Genomic DNA, 21,552 nt, shown 5'->3' with positions numbered 1-21,552 from the left:
TGGTGGAGGCTGGAGCTGTTGCCCCCGCGACCCGACTACGGATAAGCGGTTGAAGATGGATGGATTTCCAATTTCCAGTAGGCTACTTTTACTTCTACTCCACTACATCTCAGAGGCAAATATTGTACTTTGTACTACACTACATTTATTTGAAAACTTTAGTTACTAGTTATACTTTGTGGATTTGAATATTATTCCAAAACATATACAGTAACCACTTCAGCCCTACATTTTGGCAATTTGAAAATGGCGATGCGATGCATTGTGAGCTTGTCTACACTGTAAATCCCTGGAACATGTGACACGTTTAAACCTAAACACCATGTGTGTAATAATAAAATGTCAAGTGTTTATTAATGGTCATAAAATACAGTAGAACACGAGTTCACTCAAACACCTCACGAGAACACCTAGTGTTCAAATTCTAAACACCTATATGACTGACTTTGATTGTAAAAACTAAACACGTTTATGTGTTACAGGGATTAAACATGTTCTTCTGTTTATCTAAACACTGTGACACGTTTAAAAAGTGTTACAAATATGTGTTTAAAACTGTTTATAACCTAAACGCTTGGGTTTAGTGTGTAGGTCTACTATTTTCAAAAGAAAATAGGCCTATTTTAAAACTTGAAATGGTACATTCTACATAATGAGTATAGGCCTACTTACATTTCGATGACAATTTACCTTTGTACTTCCGGACTTTTGCTTGTAATAGTTCTATATTCTATATTATTGCAGTAGGCCTATTGATATATTTTTTACTTGTGTAAAAACTTTGAGTATACTTTTTCCCCCCCACCACTATAATTAATAACATAATATAATAATGCATGCCAGCCTCGTGAAACATTACCCTGTTTTGACTTCAAAAAGCATCACAGAAAAGATGACATTGTGGGCTATAAAGGCAAGGGTATGCATGCATAGACCTTAACTGTAGGCTACAGTAGTCCCCCGCCCCCAAACACACACACACACACACACACACACACACACACACACACACACACACACACACACACACACACACACACACACACACACACACACACATACAGGAGTGCAGACCGGGCGCACAGATGTAAGGAGCACGTGGTCTCTCTCCCCTTCAAGCCCTACGGGTGCTCGACTTCCTCTCACGTTTGGGGCACTCTTGTTGGAGTTCTCCAGTTACAGCTGCGGGTAGCCTAGTACCAGAGTGCGTGTATATAGCTACAACTGTATTGTATGTGTCATGTGTGTGTGCGGGGCTGTGCGCGTGTGTGTATGAGACGGAGATACAGCCTCACCTCTGCTGCAGTTCTTCCCCCAGCAGCAAACTTTGTCTTTTTGGTTTGAAAGAAGAAGCGGCTCTTTTTCTGGTCACATTTGCAACTCAAGCTTTGTTGAATATATAGGCTTTTTCCATTTATATAACTGACTGAGTCTGCAGGAGTTTATTTGTTAATTGTCAGCATCCGAATTAAAGTGCAACATTGCATTTGTAACGTTACCTGCGTTGAGGAGGAGTTTTTCCCCCCTCGCAAAAGTTACTGATGGAGTAGCTGTGAGGTTGTTTTTTTTCTTTCTTTCTTTTTCTCCCAATCTATTATTTGGACGCCAGCCCAGGAGGACACAGTGGATATTGGGATTATTCAGGGGTCAAAACTGCAGTGGCGCTCAAGAGATGTTTGGAGCATAAATGCCATTGCAATGCTGTGGTGGATGTAACTTCCAAGACGACGGTAGAGTTCTGCGAAGCACAATGAAAGGTATGGAGACTTTGGAGAGAGTCAGACAATTAATGGTCAAATAAGTGCTAAATAAAGGAACCCTTTTCCGTTTAATTGTAGCATATCTGTGCGCCAATAATTTGCATCGCAAGCACACACGAAAAACGGAGCGATATAAAGTCAGTTTTACCCTTCTTTCTTTTCCTCTAGACATAAGGAATGCGTAGGCTACACGTTGCGTGACATCTGGCTTCAATTTGAGCGCTCGTGGGGACTGGATTTGGGATTGTTTTGCATCTGGCGGCCGCTGCACATGATCAAACGGCACTGAGCATGAACTCTGCACAAAACAGATATTAAAGATAGCCTAATATAATACGATTAACGCACGTTGTGCATCTGAGGCAATTTGGAACCCCTTTGTCAAAATTACGTAGCCTATACTTGAATGGCCTATATTCTTATTTTGTATACCATTTAGATTTCATTCATAATTTGTATTTCACACCTGACGCACCACACGCGCAGTTTCTTCCCGTAAAACTCGCGGATTTCAATTTCAATCAATGTGCTCCATCCACTCCAGGAAATAATGAGTCAGACCTCGGCTATTTAATTTCCCTACATTCTACAAGTTCAACTTTTTTTTTTCCTCCCAAAGATGTGTTTGCATAACATCTTTCAATGTGAAAAAAAAAAGTTCACTTAAATTACGCCGTTCAAGCGAAACAATTAAGCCTACACAGGAATGAAGATACTGCTGAAGTGGTACTAATATACTACCTATGACAGCTGTGTTGTGTATTTTTGTGCTGCGCGGACCTGCTGGCCCTAGCTGTGGTCAGTGGACCACACGTCATTCAAACTACTATCAATGGGAATAGTCTGATAACAGCAAGCACACATTTATTGTGCTGCAAGTTTACAATCACTGTGTACTGCCACCTTGTGGTCTGACTCAGTCATTTTCACGGAATAATTGGCCACTTCAAAGGACATTATTAATAGGGCCCTATAGGTTAATAATTAACCAAAAACCAAAACCAAAAATGTAATAAAACATCCATTGTATTGACTTGAGTCCACACAAACCTAGTATACATCTTAGAATAGTTCTGGTGACCAGCGTGAATTAACCGTTAATTCACGCTGGTCACCAGAACTATTCTAAGATGTATAGGTTTGTGTGGACTCAAGTCAATACAATGGATGTTTTATTACATTTTTGTATATATTTTTTGTATTTGGCATTGAAGTTGAGAAATTGTTGAATAGGAAGACAGTGAAGCAGTAAATGTATGTTATAAACTGAACTGTGTCAGGGCTCAGGAAAACCTAATGCTTAATGTAATACTTAATTTAAACATAGGCTACTGTTGTGATGTGAAACCCCTAGTCACTAGTGACTAGTCCAAGTGGGGAAGAATTAAGTTGGATTTTGATGTTAAAATCTGATCATATTATAATGACATGCAGGCCAGGCATAATTTTCGTTGCACAATATTCACTTGACCTCTGCTTCACCAAAACCATTGTATAGTCAGTTTCAGTCATAGCATAATCAAAAAATAGAATGCAGCTTCAACAGATCTCATTTCAAATGGAGTTCGCCCACAGTTTCCTGTGCAAAATGTGATGAAATGAGTTTCCCAGAAAGGCCACGAGGAGGCCAAGCACACCTACGGAGACCTTATTGTTGTAGCGAGAGACGCAGAAACATGTTCCACAGAAACAGAAACAACGCATGAGTGCCAGAGTTTTCAAAACAGCTGGGATTATTCTTGTCAGCTTTCAACTCACTCTGCTCGTCTCTTGTGGGATTTCTGCTTTAGAACAACTATGAACGCTAGGCTTGCCAGACGCCAAGGCTGATAAACCATTCCTTGGCGAGTCAGTGCTACGCATACTAGAGCATCTGCTATAAAGGGTAGCAGATTATGGCAGTGATAGTCAAACAAGTTCACGTCAAGAACCCCCAAAGTGTTCACACATTATGCCAAAGACCCCCTTTTGAAAATATGTGTTCCCACCATGGGACCCCAATAAGAGAAGACTTTTAGTTACAGTAGATTAGGTTTAGTACAGAATTCTACAGCTATCTGTGGCATATGAAACGTGGGTCCTTGAAATTAAACAGGGTGACAATCACTGCAATAACAGATGAGCCACGCACCACCTACCATTAACATGGTTTGACAACCCTATTTTCATTGTTTTATTGGCTGACCACGTCCCCACATGTAGTGGTGGTGGGTCAAGTGTAGGGATAGAGCTTGAAAGTCGAAAAAACCTGATAAGCTTATTGAGTACCCGTTATCAATAAGCTTTGGGCTTATCAAGCCTGTTATCGAGCATAGCGGCCCATGATGTGATGTTTAAACAATCAAGACAAGAGGCGATCAAGAAATAAATCTAATCATCCATGGTGGCACAAACATGTCGGGTACACACATTCTTCAATATTATTTTCCAAAAGTAAAAAGGTAGGTGTTAGAAAAGCAGCCTACTGCATTTGAAGGCCCTAGTAAAAGACACCGTTTCTGTTCAGAATTTATTGTCGTCTCCCGTCTTTCCACAAAATAATAGAAAATGCTCGATAGTGGGCTCGATAAGAACCCGGATCGATAGGCCTGATTAATAAGCTGCTCATTATCAATAAAAATGAACAAGCTCCATCCCTAGTCAGGTGTTTATGATTTATCACTGACTGTTTGCAGTAGGCTACTCGTTCTCATCTCTCTCCACTTCACGACCCACTCCTCCACTGCTCTTGGCATGCTTGGAGTACGAGAGTGGTGGTGATCTCTGGGACATGTGGTCTTTCTTTATTTTCACTGGCCAAGCACGATGACACAAGGAACGGCCTTGAAGTCAGCTTTCCCACGGGCATGGCGGCGGCCACATGAAAGAAGATCGCACCGACGTCCCTAGTACATATATGGCCATGGGAGATCATGGCTAGCAGCCCCAGGAAGAGGGTGTTTTACTGGAAGAGATCTCAGCTAATTGAAGCAAAAGATCAGGTTCACTTGTTCGCTAGTTAGTGCACTAGCTGACAAAGGCACATGGTTTTAACACAAGGAGACACCGTGAGGGATTACGATACGGAAATATAACCCATTTTGAAAGTGTTCTCCACAATGTGGTCGGAGGAAAAAATGCAGTGTTTATCCTGGCCAATTTGGTCAAGCTGAGTTCTAGAAAAACAATGTGTAAGCTTGTGGTTTTTTCCACTTTGAAAGGTCATAATTTAAACCAGAATGGTTACACACTTCTCTGATGGTGATCGAAACCTACATTTGTGATATAACTTCATATTGTATTGTGTAATTATTGCATTGATATTGTTTGGCACACGTTCTAGTCATTGTGCCTTGATATCATCAATTGCTAATTTGTTTCCCTGTGCTCTTTTTGTGCTGTCCATTCGTCCAGACGACTTTGCTGATGAGGAGGAGGTGCAGTCCTTTGGCTACAAGAGGTTTGGTGAGTACCCACTCGCCTCTCCTAGTCATTCATTATGTTTATTCTCTGTCCATAAGAGCAGTAAACAACATGCTATTAAATCACCAAACCATGAAATGACTTCTTGTTATTGTTACTTACCGGTACTTCAGTTCATTCGGGAAATTAAACCAAAATCTGAACGTGTGAAACAATACAACTGTTACTGTACTTTTCTGTGGATGATATTCCTGTGACCTTAAAGTTACTTCAGAGCAGCATTGCATTTTCAAGTAACACGTACGCTGCGTTTCCCAGAAATGAGCCAATATATGGGATTATTTTGATTGGCCTTTGAGCCTTTTCTTTATTGCTCGGTATGAAAACATCAGGAATGTATGGAGTGGATGAATCATGGAAGGAACATTAGCATCCTGGGTGTTTCTGGACACTGGACACATTATCGTCATATCATATTAGTCCTTTGTTGTCTTTTTCCACTCAGCACTGTTTGTCCATGTTCAACACCACAAGTCTGCACTTTCACTATGCCACTTCTCCCCATTATGTTTTCTTTCATACCGGCCTTCAGAGCACGCTGTGTTGTTGTAGCATCTCCCCACTGTTTCCCAGAGGAGAGATCATTTTTCCAGACATTGGGTCGAAGCGGTCACGGGGGTCACCCGGGTCACTCAGGTTCACTAGGTGTTTTGGAGTGTTTCGTGTCGTGCACGGGCTCAGCAGTCATACAGTATGTAAGCCAGTGTGAAAGTGATGGTTGTGCACACTGTGTGTCATCAGGATCACAACACACTTCACTGACACCGTGTGAGGTGAGTGGATGGGCTTGTGTGACGGGGGTTGGGGGTAATTTATATGGTGGTGTGAGTGTGTGTTTGTGTGCATGCGTTGGTGTGTTGGTTGATTCAGCTCCCCATTCAAGAATTCAATAGAAAAGTTCACATTTCCATGGGTCCTAGCTCCAAACCCAACATACTCTGATGACAGTAGCATAGCTATAAATCCATGGAAGTAAACAAAGATGTCAATATGTTTGGTCCAACCAACAACACTTAGGTCCCAAATCTCCCAATTAAACAGGATGTCTCTAAAACTACTGGATGTATCGCTATGGAATTTTCTGTGCACCTTCATTCTCAAAGGAAGATGAATCCTACATCCAATTGGTAAGAAAATAAATTGCACGCTCCAGTGGTAGACGTCAACCGACTAAGACAATTTACAAATTCCCACACATCTAAAAATCTAACGAACCCAGATGAATTGCCATGAAACTTAATAGGTGCATTAATTCACACTCCAGTGAGGACGAATGCGAACCCTATACCGATTTTGCTGACCCCATGACCTTTCCTTTAGTGTCACACTCAGGCCAACATGTCAACCTTGCACACAAGATAACTCAAAATCTTATCGCCGGATTGCCATGCAACATGTGTGTCCAAATTGGTCCCAAGCGAGCAATCTCGAAAACTACTACCTGAGGTGTGAGGAAGCAGCACAACAGAAAAGTTTGCCAAGAATACACAGACTTTTTGCAGCAACAGCTTACCACTAAAACCACAATATTATACTGTGGGGAGAGAGTGCAACTCATTTGCTGTCCTCGTCCAGATTGTTCTGGTTGGGTTGAACTGTCTACAACGCAATATAATGAATGCATCATGTCGATCACTGCTGAAATAGAGTAGTAATATGACACCTTGTACCATTCTACTGAAGAGACACGGAAAAGAGAAATGGTGTCTCAGACTGAGTTGGACATCTGCTTGTTGAGAGAGAGAGAGAGAGAGAGGTCTACTGCTTGTTGAGAGAGAGAGAGAGAGAGAGAGAGGTCTATTATTCCTTTGAGAGTATCTCCAAACCTGAGAAGTTGCTGAGCTCCTTCCTGTGCCCATACTGGAAGTTTATTTAGTGCAAGTCTATATACCCTGTGGACTCCACTGGGAGAGAGAGAGAGAGAGAGAGAGAGATGGAAAATAAAAATAAAGAGAAACAAGAGAGGCGCCGGGAGAAACAGACTGAAACAGCGAGGGAAGGTGGAGACAGAGATACACTGCAGTGACATTACGGTAAAAAAGTTAAATTAACACTGAGGAATTTACTGTGTAGAGAGTAGACACGGGGAGGGAGGGAGGGAGAGCGATGGATGTCTGTGATGAGGAGGTGGGAGGTGAGACAGAAGGCATGGAGGTCCCTGCCTGCACTCTGCTGTGTCAGCAATACCTCCACGAGGGAGGGGATGGGAGTGCGTTCTGTGGGCCTGGGTGCTGCCTCCAAAAGGAAAAAGTGGCCCCTTCAAAATACAACTTCAAGTGGATCTTTTTTTTGTTCTTGTTCGGCCCAGGATATTACAACTGTTTTAACTCATTATGAGAGAGGCTAAAAACCGTACCATGGAGAAATACTGTACCCAATTCCCAGTGCCTGTTTTGAATTTAGACAATGGGGATGTGACGGGGTCTTGTACTTTACAATGTACATGTTGTGTTGTGTCGTGTCGTGTGTGTGTGTGTGTGTGTGTGTGTGTGTGTGTGTGTGTGTGTGCGTGTGCGTGTGCATGTGTGTGCGATTAAGAGCAACCATAGGGGAGGTCATATGTACGTGTCTCCTTGCTAGGGTTTTCTTATTTCTTTAAACCGATACCTAAAATAGACTTGAGGTTTATTTTATCGTGTGGTTTTTATGAATGAGAGCACGTGATGGACACCCCATCGTTGTTTTAAATAGCAAGTGGGCGTTATTAACGAGTTGCTTTAGTTAAGAACATTTCTCAATGCCTATTCCTGGAATGCCTTTCTGTTGTTGTGTTGTTGTCTTATTGGGGGGAGGGTGGGTGTGTGGGTATCTAGGGGGGGGTTGTCAACAGTTTTATTTTCTGCTGTGGGGTTGCATTTATTGCTTGACTTCTTTTTGGGGGGGGGAGTGGGGGGTGAAACAGCGAGTGGTTTTAATTTACATGGACTTTATTACCAGAGAAGAATGTTTTCTGAATTCCTGCTTATTACTCTCCCCCCCAGGGTGTGCATGCACGCAGTCTGAGTTCTGTTGTCCCGATGTAAGATTACTGGCTCGTGTTTTCAATAAAAAAAGAAGAGTAGAGTGAGAGTGGGAGGAGAAGAGTTATAGGAAACTTGAAAGGAGTAAAAAAAGAAACGCTAAGCCAGCGACGCCGAAGTACTGCCATGCAGAAAACAGCAGCGTATTAAAAGGACAGACAAAGAAAGTGAAAACAACTCATCCCCAGGGTGTTGTTTTTTTTTGTATTCCTAAACTATACCCTGATCTGTCAAAGTTGTGGCACACTGACCCGCGATTGGTGAGACGAACAGTGGGTCACTCCGTGCTTGACCAATGACAAGCAGACAGGAATTCTTCCCCAGACAGAGCACAAATCACTGTGTCCTGTTGGGGGCCATGCCTGAAGCACGGGTCAACCGCGGGTCGACCCAATGGGCCCCTGCTCTTAAGATCACCCCTTTGTTTAACCCTTGACTTAAAGGCCACTGATAAAAAGAAGTGCAGATGCAGATAAGTATAAAGCATGGCTCTTGGCAGCACATGTTACCAGACAGTATACAGAGACATGTGTGGATGTAGGAGGGGTGTTTTGTTGGAGGTTGAGTGCAGGTCAGTGCTGAGTGTTCTCAAGTATTGCACGTGAATGTTATGCAAGGAGTTCAATCTTATCACACTCAGAGATCAACATGGGGTTCCAAGCTGTCATTGTTATACCTCGGCATTCCATCTGGCCAACAAGCAGTTATTATCAACACAAGTATGGGGGGGGGGGGGGGGGGGGTTGCAGCCATCCAGGCGGGCATTAGTGAATAGGGGACGGCGGGCTCCACTGATATGCTAACTTAACATATCACGACTCCAAGTTACAGTCGGGTTTCTCAGGGCTGTCAGTCACTGATTATATACAAGTATGGTCATTATTGGTTTGAGATTGGGCTAAAGTGTCTCACCATATACTTCTGAATTGCTGGTTCTGGCCACGGGCCCCCAAGGGACACGTTGGCCAACCATATAACGACACCCCTGCAACAAAATGTCACCCGATAGGATGACTTTCCCTCACATGATGGATGTTCGGTGAGCCTCTCCTTCACAGCAGGCTTTGGCTGGGTTGCAAGAACAACACACACACTAGTGGTGGAGTAGTCTGACTCCATTTTCTTCCAGCCCTCCCTATAAAGGATAGAAGACAGGCAGGCACGAGAACTGTGGCATGTGCCTCAACTTCAGTCTGATATATTAATGAAAGTATTTTGGCTCTGGCAACGGCCAAAGTCAACCTCAACGCTTCCTGTCCTTGAAAAGAGACAGAAGGCGAAAATGAAAGCTGTGTATTTTTCTTTGTTCACTTCTAAAGTTGGAGACACCATCGCCGTTTCAGGCTGGGCCAAGACAGGGGCTCGGCGTGTTTGTTGCTTTGTCTGTGATTATATTGGCCACAAACCATTGCACCCCTCCATATTATGTTTGCGTAGGTTGTTCCTCACTTGTTTCAGGGAGATGTTCAAAAATGGCACCACAAGTTGTGAGAAGAAGTTATACCGCATTTAGATTTTTCCAGTGACTCAGGCCTCCGGCGTTTCAAAATGTAAGTTTCAAGTGAGGCATTTGTTTGTGTTTTCACATCTGCACATCTGCTGCAGGGGAAAATGTGTGCTGTCTCACTGTCTGTTTGAGCATACCTAAACCAACTGTTATGTCTCTAGCCCATTTTGTGCAGAACCCCTTTTGGTGTTAGCATCATGTTATGCTTTAGCTATTGAAAAATAGCAGATCTACAAGCTCATAGCGCGCCACCGAGTGGCGCGCTACAAGCTTCTTGTAGGTCTGCTATTTTTGAAAAATCGAAGAACGACTGACAGAAACATAGCTTTTTCAGAAAACTGTCATGATGTAGAAGACATTTTTAGAATCTGATCTCAGGTCAAAATGGGCTAGTAGAAACAGCATGCAGTTGAATTCTGTGTGTGGTGCAAAGGAAATGTATTTCCATCAAGATCATTTGAATGTGGCAAATAAATACTACATAGAAGGAACATTTTAGTCAATAATAATAAAACATTATATAACCCACTTCCTAGTTATAGTTGTGGACCGTACAAAACAACCACAATGGCCTTTACCAGGCAGTTGCATGATTGCATCCCACCTTCTCAGTGGCCCCAGCATCTCTTTCTTTTCCACTAATCATAGCGAAGGCCACACTTGGCTGGCAGACAAGCTGGTTCCACATTGTGGTTTAGCTGGTTTTCGCTGGGTGATGAAGCTTGAAAATAGCTGCTTGCATGATTCGATAGAGGAGTACCGCAAGCAGGCAACTAGTCCATTCTGTACAGGTCCATACTGTACTGTCAAGGAGCCAGGCCTTTGAGTGTTGTTGATTCAGTATCTATCGGCCATGATGGTGGGCCACCCAGCAGGCCCCGGCCACACTAAACCCAACAGCACAGATGGTTTGCGGAGTAACGGAGCCCTCGGCTCGTATACAACTCAACTACTTTGCATCAGAACAGTATACCCAAGCAGTGGTTTTGGGTTTGCACGAGTACGTAATGAAATGCTTTTCTTTTTTTTCTTTTTTTTTTTTACCCACACGATACAACATGTTCGAGCGTATTTGGGTTCATGTTGTTGTGGTGGGCTGGGGATTAGGGAGTCGGGTCTTTTTGTTTGATGTTGCTGAGTTTTATTTTTGGGTGTCTTCCAAGACACAGTTAACACATAGGCAATTCATTCTGGAAAGCATCTTAAATCCTGGAATTGTCTCCGCTTCAGGGTCGAACCTCAGACACAGTCACACAGCACCATCATCATTTAAATTGCTATTCAGTTGTGAACTGGGAAAGATGGTTTACAGTCTGAGAGTGATAAAAGACCACAGTCTCACACATGCAGCCATTGCTGATGTACATGTACACTTTACTGTGTGCTTTTCTAACTAATGCTGTACTTTTGCACTTTTTAACCCATTCTGACCGGGCACCCATTTTGGTGTCGGCATCATGTTATGCTTTAGCTATTTAAAAATAGCAGATCTACAAGCTCATATCGCGCCACCGAGTGGCGCGATACGAGCTTGTAGGTCTGCTATTTTTGAAAAATCGAAGAGCGACTGACATTTTTAGAATCTGATCTCAGGTCAGAATGGGTTCATCAGACCATTGTGTGTCCAGCGGAAACCTCGTATGAATCTGATCTCAGGTCAGAATGGGTTAATTGTTTCGAAAAAATCACACCAGTGTGAACTGAGTGGTGCAGCTCCCCCCCCCCCCCCCACCCCTCTCTCTCTCTCATTAGCAGGCAACATTGCAGCACTATCCCTCTCTCTGTTTCTGGTGCCCCCTACTGGTACGCTATAGTCATATACTTGATCTCGAACTGATGTGAACCTTTTAAGGGCATTTTGTTATGTATGCAGATGCATAAACAGTATTGCCTGCAGGCTTTATTTATAATAATACAAAAAAAAGAAAACTCATGCACTCATTTTGGTATTTTAACTAAAATGATAGTGCTGTGGATTTAGCATTTTTGATACACAGATCAGATTGTAGATTAACATTACCATCAACGAGGACCTGCTTCAGCGAAGCAAGTTTTCTTGTGTGAACAATGAGAAGCAGAATCTCAGATCATTACTGTGTATAAGTAGATTGAATGTTAAATCAATACACTACTAGTTGCCCAAATGGTGCACTTTGTCTTCAGGGCCAGTGTGTGGAAACCTGCTATCTGATGTCATCACTTGGTTATATTTATTACACAAATACAGTATGAGCAGACATGTCTTCATAGATTATACATCAAAGACTTCTCCTCAGAATGAGAAAAAGAGGTTGCGCATCAGCAATGGCTTTCAGTGGAGTCAGAGTGCCAAACCCAAATCAAGTATACATCAAAAAATAGGAATTAAAAAAATTCCAAAAAGGTAGCACATCCAAAAATTAAACAAGCGGGGGACAAAGTACTCACATTTCCATTTCTTTATTGGCACACACCAAAAAGGAACGCTTACGCGTTTCCTCAGAGCATCTTCTCCTCAGAATCAGAGCTAGGATTTGTGACATAAATCATGTCCATTGTATAATTTTTGTTCTGCCTGTGCCCTGTGTTTTTAACCACATGAAACCTGGCGTCCCTATTCTGGGAGGGGGTGAACATTCGGCGGAAATAGCCGATATACAAACTCACACCGCGTCACGTTGCAATGCTTTGTGAGCTTGTGGATCGGCTATTTTTTCACGGAATGGAAGGAATTCGATCGTAGAGGGGAAAAAAGGACTGGGTCCCTTTACAGGACTCCAAGAGAGCTCCAACTTGGACTCTTCCCAAAAATGTGTGAATGGCATATTCATATTCCTCTTTCTTTCTTTCTTTCTTTCTTTCTTTCTTTCTTTCTTTCTTTCTTTCTTTCTTATCTCTCCCTCTCTTGTGCTTTCTGTTTCTGACCCGGGTTCTCATGGGCCTACTTCACTTGAGAATGAGATTACCTCATTCTGAAATGCCAGCACTGGAACACGAGGAGAAGGAGCCAGGGGGTCTCACTTGCTCTCTCTACACAGGCCAATAAAATTACTTTATTGCCTCCATGTTGTTGTTCAGAGTACATGCATGTGAATGATGGTAATCGAGAATGCTCTGTCCCAAAGGACAGCTTTTTTTCTTATTGAAAATGTCCTGCATAGAACGCTGGAGATATACGGTTCCAGGTGCACATACTGTTAAAGTTGGCATTGCAAAGCGCTGCACGTACAGTTCCTTTTAGTATAGGAACACTGTGTGCATAGACCCCTTGGAATTCAATGCACAAAGTCAAATGCTGACTCACCATTGTGCTTCTTGGCCCCTGAATAAAAATGGATTCCAGCTATTACACCAGTGTTGGACTGAAGTGTGCATTCATTTGCTGGATAATGGATTCTTAGGCTTGACGTCGCGTACTAGCCTAAGCCATGACCATGTATTGTAAAGTTTAACCATGACAGTTTGTATTCATTAGTCCCTCGGTAGCCGAGGTCTCCAGAAAAAAGCCAGAATAGTATTTCTCTACTTCAAGCAAGGGCTTGAATCCTGTCTTAACCCATTTAGCCCTGAAAAAAACCCGCATTTTTACAAAATTTCAAAAATAGCAGACCTACAAACTCGATGGCGCTCTATGAGCTTGTAGATCTGATACTTTTCAATAGCTAAAGCATAACATAATGGTAACACCAAAAGGGGTTCCCACCAAAAATGGGTTTAAAACAAGGTGTTTAGTTATAGTGTTGTCCGAATTATTAGCAAACTGTGGATTAACTGATTATATATAGATTAGTATGTCAATGGTTTGTTTTGTGTGCATGTGTATGTGGATGTATGTGTGCGCATATAAGAGGGAGAGGGACAGAACATTCCTTTTTAATCATGCAGATGCAGGTGCTTTTTGAGTCAAATTTCTCCAGCTTGTCCTGGGAATATAAATTCACAATTAACTAAAAGGTTCTCCTGCCAAGACCACCTTGGAGCTGGATCAGTTGTAGTATTCTGTAACACGGTCAGTGGTGTGTGCTTTTCTGCCCTAGAACTTGTGGCAGCTGAAGAGTGTGGTCGTGTGTGTTTGTCTGAGAGATGGATCCACACACTGAGGGTTATCTGAAATAACCCAGGAAAGCTGATACTGTGGGGCTTTGCTCTTTCTGCCATTGCCAGGGTTATTGCATTGCTTCCATAATGCATTGCTTCACCTATTCAAGTTCCGATACCCAGAATTGAGTGGGTGAAATCTACCATGCCATATGCCATGGCAGAGTGAGCCTGGCATGGCATGGCATGGCATGGCATATAACAGTTGACCAGCCTTAAGTTGTTAATGAGGCACAGTTTTCCAGCTCATCTCTCGAGATAAAGATAAGTGACCTATTTGTCATAGTGTGTCTTCCTTTAACCAGACGCAGATGAGACGGCAAAACCAGACCAGGTCCACGTACTGTAAACCTATTCCCTGGATCTTAACTCCCTTTTTAATAGACCCTTTTTACTGTACTCTCTAGTATTTAGGGCTTTGTTTGTGCACTTCCTGAACCTCAAAGAAACAGCTGACTGCTCAGATAACAAGTGTGCCGTAAAGCTCTATAGCTCCATTGGTCTGTAAGTTGTCTGTACATTCCATGCTTTTTTTTCCCCCTCTCACAAATCCTTCAACAGATTTATCACTGTCAGAACCAGGCTCTCAATGAAGGTTCCAAGAACTACTCATCTTTCATTACATGATTTCCATCCCATTGTGAAGCTAATTAGCTCCTCGTGCACCTGATGAACGTCTCACATGAGTCCATAAACATGCTAATGTCCGCCTTTACACAAGCTCTGACTGAACTATGTCAAAAAAAGACCAATTAAGGCACTTGTATAGGAAAGTAAAAAGCCTTTAACACATTTGTTGCTATTGACAGTTATACCCTAACCTGGTGAAACCACTCCCCCTGCTGGACAACATTTGCATTCTGCCAGCAGGGAGAGTCTGGGAACTCTCAGGCAGAGACTATTCTGGCCGGAGCGATATGCGGCTGTATGAGGCCGCTAGGGGCGGGATCAACGCGAGACTTATGAAGCGCCGCCACAGCCTAAGACTACAACTCAAAATTATTATGGAGATATAAAATTTTTGTCCCGGGTTCATCGTTTCTGCTTGAGAAATTCCAGATGCAGGCAGGAGGAGGGAACTAGTGAACTCAATACTGCCGCAATCTGGCGAAGTCAGGTTGGTTATACCCGTCCTATGAAGTAATTACGCGGGGCGCTCATGGCGAGTAGGCTCGTCTTAAGGCATTTGATATCGCTATAAGAAAGCCTCGCTGTGTTATATTTTTGGAACGCTTGCTAAGGTCTCGCCAGCACTGCTTGTGTTTCTCCATAGCCATTAGCTTCTGTATTAGCCGCGGCCTTTGCACGCTCTTTTCTCGGAAATTACGACGCTGTCCGTGGTTTTGCTATATGCATAGAGCACCGAAGTCTGACGTCAATATCAGTAGAATCCTCGGGTTCATGTACTTTTTATCTGTAATCCCCATAGGGGGATTTTAGATCGCCTCATATAAGAACTGTGTTTGAAAAATAGTCATCCCGGCCGTTACACTCATATAGATATTTAGAATCAACTGACTGAGAGAAAAAGCTATTGCTGCTACTGAATTAGTTACATTTTCACTAGAAACGGACTGTATCATAATATGAGTGACTCACTTCCGCAAACGATCCCGGCCGTTACACTCATATGGATATGAAGAATCAACTGACTGAGAGAAAACGCTATTGTTACTGCTACTGCTATAGAAATAGAGACTGTATCATATATGAGTGACTGACTGCCGCAAACGATACAGAGACACCTCCCTGACAATAACGCCGAAACATCTTGTTTATTTTTGGACCACAATGCTTATATGAAACGATTTTAAGATGACCCCATGTTATTACTTCCGTGAACCAGGCAGAACCAGGGGATGAGCGAGTGACGTCAGGACTTCGGCGCTCTATTTGCAAAAGTTAAAATGCACCTACGCGTTGCGGCTAACTGCCTTCATCAGGGTGAATCACCCTGATGAAGGCAGTTAGCCGCAACGCGTAGTTGCATGCATTTTAAATGCAAATGCATTCCCCACCTTTTTAAAGGCTTTTTATTTTCCTATACAAGAGTGCCCTGGTCTTGTTTTTTTGTATAAATTCTGTCACCCAGTCACCCCAAAGAGCACCTTGTTGAAGATTCCTTCTCTGGCCAAACAGATGCACTCCTTCCTCTCTCATTGTCTATAACAACTTTGTTATATAACAACCAGTAGTAGCAGGTGCACATGGTGGAGTAAGGAAAAGATAAATACAGTAGTTATTTAAATATTTGGTAAGCACACTCTTTTATATTTGCCCTCCAATGCCTGGCTTTTGAAATTCAATTCAAATTCAGTCATATGGCAACCAAGTCTATGTTTAGGGCAGCAGTTAAACAAACATTCACGACCTTCATGTAGCCAATATAAATACATCTTGTGACTGGTTTCGTTTTATACAACTAAACTTGTATGTGCCCGTCGGCCACCGTCCTACTTGGGAATGATGCAACTTGGGAACCTAATTATACCCATTGTCAACTTGTCATAGCACCCGTTTTAACTATCTGTCTGGAGATCCCACATGGAGATCTCTGTATCTGTCTGTCTGCCTGTGTGTGAAGAGTGCAAACTGACTGTGAAAAGTGGACTGATTAAGTAATCAATTGGCAGGTGTCTGGTTGGCATGGCGGAGGCAGAGGCTGGAAATTGCACAAGTGAGGGGATTTAGGGTAATTAGGCCCACTGGCAGAGCCTGACCAGAGCCTTTTGTGGTGGTTCTGGAGAACCGTGGGTCCTCGACCCGACACGATACCGGGCACTGCACTCCCTGCGGGTGTGTGGAATGCGTGTGTCGAATATGAAGTCGTGGGGCAAACTGTTCTCGAGTTACGTGCATTACAACCGTACACACGCACGCAGACACGCAGAGGCGTGACACATTTATAGTAGGATAACACACTGCATCCATGTCTATATACTACACTGTATAGTGTGTTTTTGTAATTCAACCCCCACATCTTGTAGGCTACTGTAATATGGATTGCATGATGCGTAGCACCGTATGTGTTGGTTAATTATAATCATATCTCCTAGTAAACATATCTCCTACCTACCTACCTACCTACCCTCGATTTGTAATGTAACTGTTTTTAGATCGTTTTGAAATTTGTCTTAGCTTTTTATTTGTAAGCCTATGTAATTCACATGTACAGTATATCTTTAGTTTTTCTTTTCCTGATCTTCTGATGTATTGTGATGTTTTTTCTATATTATTTTGTATTACTCGACGACACTGAAAATGAGTTTGATTACTCAGTGTAATTTTGAGAATAAACTTGAATGAATTCACTATTTGTGGGATGCACATGAGATTGTTCCTTGATGGGGTTCCTCCGTTTACCCCTTTTATGGTCTGTAGCCAGACTTTTCAAAGGATTGCTAGTATACTCTGTCAACAGCACTGGCCAAGAGGGGGATTATCCCATTCAGATGTACAGTTATCCAGTTCATCGGTTATATTTCTACAAACAACATTAACCCATTCTGAACGGGCACCCATTTTGGTGTCAGCATCATGTTATATAATAATAATAGCAGATCTAATAATAATAGCAGATCTACAAGCTCATATCGCGCCACCGAGTGGCGCGATACGAGCTTGTAGGTCTGCTATTTTTGAAAAATCGAAGAACGACTGACATTTTTAGAATCTGATCTCAGGTCAGAATGTGGTTAATCAGACCAGTGTGTGTCCAGTGGAAACCTCGTATGAATCTGATCTCAGGTCAGAATGGGTTAACATGCAGTTCGCTGACCGCAACCCACTGATCTCCTTTATTATATTATGAAAAGGAAATTGAGTCTTACCAAAGTATAATCTTTATTAAAAAAAAAGAAAAGAAAAAAATACATTGTGTTGAAATATTGCAGGAGAGATCAGATCATCCAACATCCTAGACGTTTGTTCTCGTGCCTGGTCCACGATGGGGTGATGTATCAGATGTTCTCGTGCCTGGTACACGATGGGGTGATGTATCAGATGTTCTCGTGCCTGGTACACGATGGGGTGATGTATCAGATGTTCTCGTGTATCAGATGTTCTCGTGCCTGGTACACGATGGGGTGATGTATCAGATGTTCTCGTGTATCAGATGTTCTCGTGCCTGGTACACGATGGGGTGATGTATCAGATGTTCTCGTGTATCAGATGTTCTCGTGCCTGGTCCACGATGGGGTGATGTATCAGACGTTTGTTCTCGTGCCTGGTACACGATGGGGTGATGTATCAGACGTTTGTTCTCGTGCCTGGTACACGATGGGGTGATGTATCAGATGTTTGTTCTCGTGCCTGGTACACGATGGGGTGATGTATCAGATGTTTGTTCTCGTGCCTGGTACACGATGGGGTGATGTATCAGACGTTTGTTCTCGTGCCTGGTACACGATGGGGTGATGTATCAGACGTTTGTTCTCGTGCCTGGTACACCATGGGGTGATGTATCAGATGTTCTCGTGCCTGGGTACACGATGGGGTGATGTATCAGATGTTCTCGTGCCTGGGTACACGATGGGGTGATGTATCAGATGTTCTCGTGCCTGGGTACATGATGGGGTGATGTATCAGATGTTCTCATGCCTGGTACACCATGGGGTGATGTATCAGATGTTCTTAGACGTTTGTTCTCGTGCCTGGTACACGGTGGGGTGATGTATCAGATGTTCTGGTACACGGTGGGGTGATGTATCAGATGTTCTGGTACACGGTGGGGTGATGTATCAGATGTTCTGGTACACCATGGGGTGATGTATCAGATGTTCGCGTGCATCCTTTGATTTGGCTGCATCGTAACAAGGTCCAGATGCCTCCGTGGACCGGACTCAGTTTAAAGTGTCATAAACCTGTTAGCAGCGAGAGAATGAATAAAAAAGAAAGAAAAAAAAGTGCTGCCATGGCATGTAGGGCTAGCTCAGCGGTTCAAGGATACTAATGGCCCAGTAATTTGTCTCAGTGGTATAACTTCCCCCTGTGTGAGTGTTTACTTGTTAACATTCCATTGGGAGACTGTTAATGCCAGGGTATCAGACTCAGAGCAGTGCACCACCCCATGGGGCACCATGCTGCCCAATGAGAGGTTCCAGTCACCACACTGACACCACCATGGGGCACCATGCTGCCCAATGAGAGGTTCCAGTCACCACACTGACACCACCATGGGGCACCATGCTGCCCAATGAGAGGTTCCAGTCACCACACTGACACCCCATGGGGCACCATGCTGCCCAATGAGAGGTTCCTGTCACCACACTGACCCCATGGGGCACCATGCTGCCCAATGAGAGGTTCCAGTCACCACACTGACACCACATGGGGCACCATGCTGCCCAATGAGAGGTTCCAGTCACCACACTGACACCATGGGGCACCATGCTGCCCAATGAGAGGTTCCAGTCACCACACTGACACCACCATGGGGCACCATGCTGCCCAATGAGAGGTTCCTGTCACCACACTGACACCACCATGGGGCACCATGCTGCCCAATGAGAGGTTCCAGTCACCACACTGACACCCCATGGGGCACCATGCTGCCCAATGAGAGGTTCCTGTCACCACACTGACACCCCATGGGGCACCATGCTGCCCAATGAGAGGTTCCAGTCACCACACTGACACCACCATGGGGCACCACGCTGCCCAATGAGAGGTTCCAGTCACCACACTGACACCCCATGGGGCACCATGCTGCCCAATGAGAGGTTCCTGTCACCACACTGACACCCCATGGGGCACCATGCTGCCCAATGAGAGGTTCCAGTCACCACACTGACACAACCAAGGGGCACCATGCTGCCCAATGAGAGGTTCCAGTCACCACACTGACACAACCAAGGGGCACCATGCTGCTCAATGAGAGGTTCCAGTCACCACACTGACACAACCAAGGGGCACCATGCTGCCCAATGAGAGGTTCCAGTCACCACACTGACACCACCATGGGGCACCACGCTGCCCAATGAGAGGTTCCAGTCACCACACTGACACCACCATGGGGCACCATGCTGCCCAATGAGAGGTTCCAGTCACCACACTGACACCCCATGGGACACCATGCTGCCCAATGAGAGGTTCCTGTCACCACACTGACACCCCATGGGACACCATGCTGCCCAATGAGAGGTTCCAGTCACCACACTGACGCCACCATGGGGCACCATGCTGCCCAATGAGAGGTTCCAGTCACCACACTGACACCCCATGGGGCACCATGCTGCCCAATGAGAGGTTCCTGTCACCACACTGACACCCCATGGGACACCATGCTGCCCAATGAGAGGTTCCAGTCACCACACTGACACCACATGGGGCACCATGCTGCCCAATGAGAGGTTCCAGTCACCACACTGACACCCTATTGGGCACCATGCTGCCCAATGAGAGGTTCCAGTCACCACACTGACACCCCATGGGGCACCATGCTGCCCAATGAGAGGTTCCAGTCACCACACTGACACCCTATTGGGCACCATGCTGCCCAATGAGAGGTTCAGTCACCACACTGACACCACCATGGGGCACCATGCTGCCCAATGAGAGGTTCCAGTTACTGTCTGGACTGGAGTTTCGAGTTAATAGAGGTGCCACTTATATCTACTCAAATTCAACAATGTCAGTGTTGTGAAAGTGTGGTCTTAAAGGACCACTTCACCACTTTTCAACCTGTCTTCATATAATTGGTGCTCACTAATAAATATGATAAAATGGCACCATTTCTTTCTGTCTGTGTCTCATAGGAGGGCTGTGGCCTTTGGGCAGTCCAGAAACCCGATGGGGAATCCAAGCTAATAGAAACTGCAGGCTTTCTAGTCCTGAAATGTCGCGATAATATAAATCTAAACATTTTTGTAAAAAAATATTGTTTAAACTAATTATCTGCCTAACGATGATGTCACTGGTGGACGGGTTTCTGAACTGCCCACAACCCTCCTATGAGACACGGACTGAGTTGAAAAAAATGGTGCCATTTTATCATTATTATTATTGGTTGAAAGGTGGTGAAGTGAAGTATTATTGCAAAAAGAAATTACAAAACAGTTAATTGTTTTTTTTCTGTATAGTGAATGAATGAACTACATTTGCCACAGGTCTGAAATAAAAATAATAATCAGTACCATTTATTTGTATTTCCTTTTTTTTCCTTTTTTTTTAATCCTTTTTACAAAAACATGTCTTTTTACATTCAATTGCCCTCCTTGGTACATTTAGTTTGACCCACATTTGTTTGTCTGTAGCATTGTGTTTTGGTCTGCTCTGAAGCAGTTTTGTATAATCATTTTAGCATGAGACGGATTAAAGCAATTACAAAACCGTGTAATTACTATAGCTTTATGGGACAGCATATCCCTCTGTAGACAAATGTTGGTAGCAGTACAAGAAAAGAAAAACAACCCCCCTACCCTAAAAACAAGTGCCTCGCTACGAGCTTATATGTCTATAATTTTTTAAAAATCTTGAAAATGCGGTGCAAATCTTTGAATATATATTCTTTCAGAGCGAACGTCTTTGCTTCTGGAGGGTCCCTGGAACAACATATTTTCAGATTGGGGTCGGCGGACAATTTCATGTATGTTTTGGGGTCCTTGACATGAAACCGACTGACATAGAAACATGGGTTTTTCATGATTTGGAAGACATTTGTAGAATGGTCCTCAGTACAAAATGGGTTCAAAGTACGGTACGGTAGCTGGCCGCAGGTCTTTGTGTT

General features: G+C 43.7%; 1 protein-coding gene across 1 annotated transcript in view; it reads left to right on the top strand.

Annotated features, from left to right (window-relative positions):
- Nucleotides 1-1,452: 1,452 nt before the first annotated feature.
- LOC310871004 (collectin-12-like) overlaps nucleotides 1,453-21,552 on the top strand; it is a 42,384-nt gene continuing 22,284 nt past the window's right edge. Inside the window, exons 1-2 of the mRNA XM_083782432.1 lie at nucleotides 1,453-1,757; nucleotides 5,154-5,204. Coding sequence (XP_083638558.1) covers nucleotides 1,688-1,757; nucleotides 5,154-5,204 — 121 coding nt within the window. The 5' untranslated portion in view covers nucleotides 1,453-1,687. The remainder of the gene's footprint in view (nucleotides 1,758-5,153; nucleotides 5,205-21,552) is intronic.

The sequence above is a fragment of the Protomyctophum parallelum genome (assembly GCF_964188405.1).
Source record: "Protomyctophum parallelum genome assembly, chromosome: 14".
NCBI classification, from domain to species: Eukaryota; Metazoa; Chordata; class Actinopteri; order Myctophiformes; family Myctophidae; genus Protomyctophum; species Protomyctophum parallelum.
Note: the sequence above shows the minus strand (reverse complement) of the source record. Positions and strands in the feature narration are given on the sequence as shown.